Source organism: Akebia trifoliata, chromosome 7 (genome assembly GCF_017979445.1).
Source record: "Akebia trifoliata isolate Shusen 1 chromosome 7, ASM1797944v1, whole genome shotgun sequence".
In the NCBI taxonomy this organism is placed as follows: Eukaryota; Viridiplantae; Streptophyta; class Magnoliopsida; order Ranunculales; family Lardizabalaceae; genus Akebia; species Akebia trifoliata.
Window position 1 is genome coordinate 2,476,757 of NC_141381.1, and position 1,690 is coordinate 2,478,446.

Genomic DNA, 1,690 nt, shown 5'->3' on the forward strand with positions numbered 1-1,690 from the left:
GAGAGGGAAGTGATCTTTTCATGTCATAGAGTTCAACTTCGTGTAGTCTATACAAACTCGCCACCTAGTTTGGATACGAGTTGGTACTGGTTCATTGTCCTTGTTGGTCACAACGGTAACATCGAATTTCTTTAGGACCACTTGAAAATGACTTACCCATTTACTGTCTGAGAAAGGGTATATAATACCCACATCTAGCAATTTGAGGACTTCTCATCAGACAACCTCTTGTAAGATCGGATTCAATCTCCTTTGTGGTTCTCTCGATGGTTTGTAGTTATCCTCGAGGTGTATTTGGTGCATAACCATAAAGGGACTGATACCCTTGATATCAGTTATGGTCCAACCAATAGCTTCCTCATATTCTCGAAGGACCACTAATAATTGTTCTTCTTGAGACTTTTCTAAGTCAGGTGATATGATTACAGGGAAGGTTTCGGCTTTCCCTAAGAATGCATATTTCAGCATATTAGGCAACTTTTTGAGTTCAGGTTTAGGAATCTCTTCAATTGAAGGTTGTGATGAAGATGTGGGGAAACTCTTTATTTTAGGTTGCCAGTTTGCAAAGTCCATCTCGGGGACGGATTCTAGGAAGGCATTTACCTCCTTGATGGACTGTTCTTCATTAAACTTGAGGTCAAATTGACCTAAGTATTCTTCTAGTGGGTCAATTTTCTCCGCTTCCTAGAATGTTCTGCTAACCAATGTATCAATCATATTGACCTCCTCCATATCATTCATGTCAATGGATTGACACTTGTTGTGGAAGAAATTCAATTTTACTTTCATGTCTCTAAAGGCTAAGGTCATGATCCCGTTTCTACATCTGATCACGGCATCAGATGTGACTAAGAATGGTCGACCCAAGATTTCTGGAATATGATTGTCTGGGTTTATGACGGGTTCAATGTCAAGTACCACAAAATCAGCGAGAAAATAGAAGTCTTTAACCTTCATTATTACATCCTCTACTACCCTTTTAGGAATCTTAACTGATATGTCTGCCAAACTAAGAGTGATGTCTGTAGGTTTGAGTTTCCCCAAACCTAGTTGTTTGTAGACAGAAAAAAGTAAAAGATTCACACTGGCCCCTAAATCTAGTAGACATTTCTCAATCATTGTTTCTCCTATATGCACAGAGATTGTTGGATAGCCTGGATCCTTGAATTTAGGCACAATTGTCTGTTGAATCAGACAAGATGATTGGGTTGTCATTGTAGCCTCTTTACGCACAATGATTTTTTTTTCACCGTAGTGAGATTTTTAAGGAACTTAGCATATGAAGGATTTGACGGATAGCGTCCAGAAAAGGAATGTTAATCTGAATGTTCTTGAAGACTTCAAGAATACCTTCTAATTGCTTTCCCTTTTTATTGTCTGTTAATCTATGTGAAAATGGGACCTTGGGAATGGTAATTTCTTTTTCCATTTGAGTAGGAGTTTCTTTTTGTTGGTTCTCTTCCTCTGTAGAAGGTGTACTTTAGATGTCCTTTTTTATTAAGACCTCATTGGGCATGTGTACTTGGTTATCTACTAACTTACCAGAACGTAGTATGTGGACTGCTTGAACAGAGTCATTAAAGGAACCAGGTTGACTTACTATTTCATATTGTCCTTTTGGGGCAGTTCCTCTTGGGTTAAGCACATTTTGACTTGGAAATATTCTTTTTTTCTCTCCCCAAAAGAGAGA

General features: G+C 38.4%; 1 protein-coding gene across 1 annotated transcript; it reads right to left on the reverse strand.

Moving 5' to 3' along the window:
- Positions 1 to 216: 216 nt before the first annotated feature.
- On the reverse strand, positions 217 to 1,215 carry LOC147397964 (uncharacterized). Its single transcript, XM_086448895.1, has 2 exons — positions 703 to 1,215; positions 217 to 615 (listed from the first exon to the last, which is right to left on the reverse strand). Exons 1-2 carry the CDS (start codon positions 1,213 to 1,215, stop codon positions 217 to 219), a joined length of 912 nt encoding a protein of 303 aa, XP_086305021.1.
- Between the last annotated feature and the right edge of the window lie 475 nt (positions 1,216 to 1,690).

Excerpts from the sequence above, each read along its gene's own strand:
- LOC147397964 (XM_086448895.1), bottom strand. The coding sequence starts at position 1,215 with ATGACAACCCAATCATCTTGTCTGATTCAACAGACAATTGTGCCTAAA. Across the intron at positions 616-702 it reads TCAATATGATTGATACATTG|TCCATCAAGGAGGTAAATGC; the intron begins GTTAGCAGAACA and ends AATGAAGAACAG.